This window comes from Gymnodraco acuticeps, unplaced genomic scaffold (genome assembly GCF_902827175.1).
Source record: "Gymnodraco acuticeps unplaced genomic scaffold, fGymAcu1.1, whole genome shotgun sequence".
NCBI lineage: Eukaryota > Metazoa > Chordata > Actinopteri > Perciformes > Bathydraconidae > Gymnodraco > Gymnodraco acuticeps.
The window spans coordinates 2,160,246-2,162,651 of NW_022990459.1; the positions used below are offsets into that span (position 1 = coordinate 2,160,246).

Consider the following 2,406-nt stretch of genomic DNA (forward strand, 5'->3'; position numbering starts at 1 on the left):
GCACCCTGTCACCAGCCCAGACGGGATGAGTGTGAGCGTCAACCAACCCTAAAACAACAGCAAAATACAAATCACACATAGCATCTATTTGAAGAAAAACTGCAAATATAAAACATAACATCTCTCATTTCTTCACAACTGTAAATAACAGATGCACTTTTTGTGATTGTAAACTATTTCACATGATGTTAAATCTTTTCTTTCTCATGAAATATATATCGAGACTAACAGCTTGATCTGGTTTTATTAAACCAATGTACTGTATATTAGCTGCATAATATAACATAAAGCTTTGAAGACATACCGTCCTTTTATACTTTTAAAGATACCACTTGTAAAACGTTAAATGTTTGACTTGGCAGAATCTTATATAATATAACGACCTTTTTATATTTGTACTTGTATCATTCTTAAGCAGACCACAATATTTGTATTACTCTTTTTACCTGACCCTACAAGTTACTTATTGTACAGTTTATAATATTTACTATGCTATGAAATATATTAAAGGACATTTTATTTTCATAAATAAAAAATGGAACATGTATGCTGCTTGTAATGCATTTCCTCTAAACAGAAAACGTGCATATAAACCCTATGGAGCAGATACTCACCAGGCAGGACACACATCCCTGTAGCATCAATGACTTTATCAAAGGTGGCTCCTGCAAACTGATCCCTGATGGTCTCTGCAGGACCCACAGCTGTGATCAGCCCGTCACTAGAGACACAGTAACATTCTTTCAGAGGTGGAGGAAGTACTCAGATATTGTACCAGAGTGTAGGAATACTCACTTACAAGTGAAAGTCCTGTATTAAAAATGTTACTCAGGTAAAAGTGCAAAAGTATTAGCATCAGAATATACTTAAGAGTACCAAAAGTAAAAGTACTCGTGAAGATTGGCCCATTTCATATTTATAAATATATTATAATTATTGATCATTAGTGTTCTCAAAGCTGGTAAAGGTGCAGCTAGTTTGAATGACTTTGTATACTACAGGGTAGCTTGTGAATGTACTCCAGGTGGAACTAAAGTCTGATTTAACACTTGATTATATTTAACATCATTCATCCAAATCTGCAGTTAACTAAAAGGTATTAAATAAATGTAGAGTTAAAGTAAATTATCAACCTCTGTATTGTAGTGGAGTAGAAGTACAAAGTAACAAAAAGTGGAAATACTTAAGTAAAGTATTAGTATCTCCAAATTGTACCAAAGTAAAGTACTTGTGTAAATGTACTTAGTTACTTTACATCTCTGGTTTCTTTACCATACCATTTTCAAGCACAGGTTGGATGTGAACATGCACCAAGTACAACTCTGGCTAAAGCTTGGACTGACATGTTTTTTATTTAAAGGTTGAACCTTTATTTTTGTAAATGTAAACATTAATAAAGGGAAATAAAATCAACAGTCATATAAATGTTGCCCGAGTTTTCAGCTATCCAACATGTTCTCCCCGGTGTAACAAGCCACCATAGCCATTTTTAAACTATCAAACCTGCAGATCCTGCATGTGCTGACATGAAGTTACACACATGATAATGTATGCAGTTTGCCTTACATTCGTTCATTAACCTTTACAAGATTTAACAGAAGGTGACCCCTCATGCCCATCACATTGTATGAAATAACCTCTGATGCTTACCTTCCTATCACAATGCTTCCATTTTCAATCACACAAAGATTCAGTATCTCATGTTTGGTCATGAACTTCTCTCCGTTGTTGCAGATCAGAACCACCTGTTTGGCATTCTTCACCAGAAGTCTGTAATTTCTGGACATGTTTAATTCCTTCAAAGTAGACACTAAGCTTCAGAGTGACTGGCTTCAAACTAGTTTGGGAAAAGGCAAATATTTGCAGGGTTTAAAGTGCACAGAGAGGCGGGGCTTCTGTCACAGACATCACAGAAATCCAGTAATAATTACAGAAGGATTTACATAAACTGCTTCTGTTACATTCAGTGGCGGCGCCAGGGTATGGCTGGGGTAGGCTACAGCCATACCAAGAAATGGCTTAGCCCTACCATGAAAAAGTATGTTAAAGTAAGCATGTTGAGAACACGGATTTCGAAAATCTAACGGTCGTGTCCACAACACACAAACTGATCCTGCTGTAACAACAAGTGCACGTTACTGCCGCAATATGGTTGAGACCATTCGGGCTTATGCTAGAGGGGTGCACGGAATAGTCTAAGTAGTGGGGGAGTTTTATACACTAAAGGTGTGAAAATTCTCTCGCGTTATAATATCAGCGCGGCCGCGGTCAGATCAAAATGCCTCCGAATGCAATTTGAATAGACCTACAGCCAATCAGAGCAACGAAACGTTGAGTATGCTGCGTCAGGCATTACTGATACGTCGATACGTCACGTTCAGTGAAAAGTCCCCAAACTCGCGCTGA

The 2,406-nt window shown here is 37.3% G+C and overlaps 1 protein-coding gene across 1 annotated transcript in view; it reads right to left on the minus strand.

Annotated features, from left to right (window-relative positions):
* Positions 1-1,993, minus strand: part of amdhd1 (amidohydrolase domain containing 1) — a 6,995-nt gene extending 5,002 nt beyond the window's left edge. Inside the window, exons 1-3 of the mRNA XM_034226019.1 lie at positions 1,651-1,993; positions 615-721; positions 1-48 (exon numbers count right to left, since the gene is read on the minus strand). The exon at positions 1-48 is cut by the window's left edge and continues 17 nt beyond it. Coding sequence (XP_034081910.1) covers positions 1-48; positions 615-721; positions 1,651-1,787 — 292 coding nt within the window. The 5' untranslated portion in view covers positions 1,788-1,993. The remainder of the gene's footprint in view (positions 49-614; positions 722-1,650) is intronic.
* Positions 1,994-2,406: the final 413 nt, after the last annotated feature.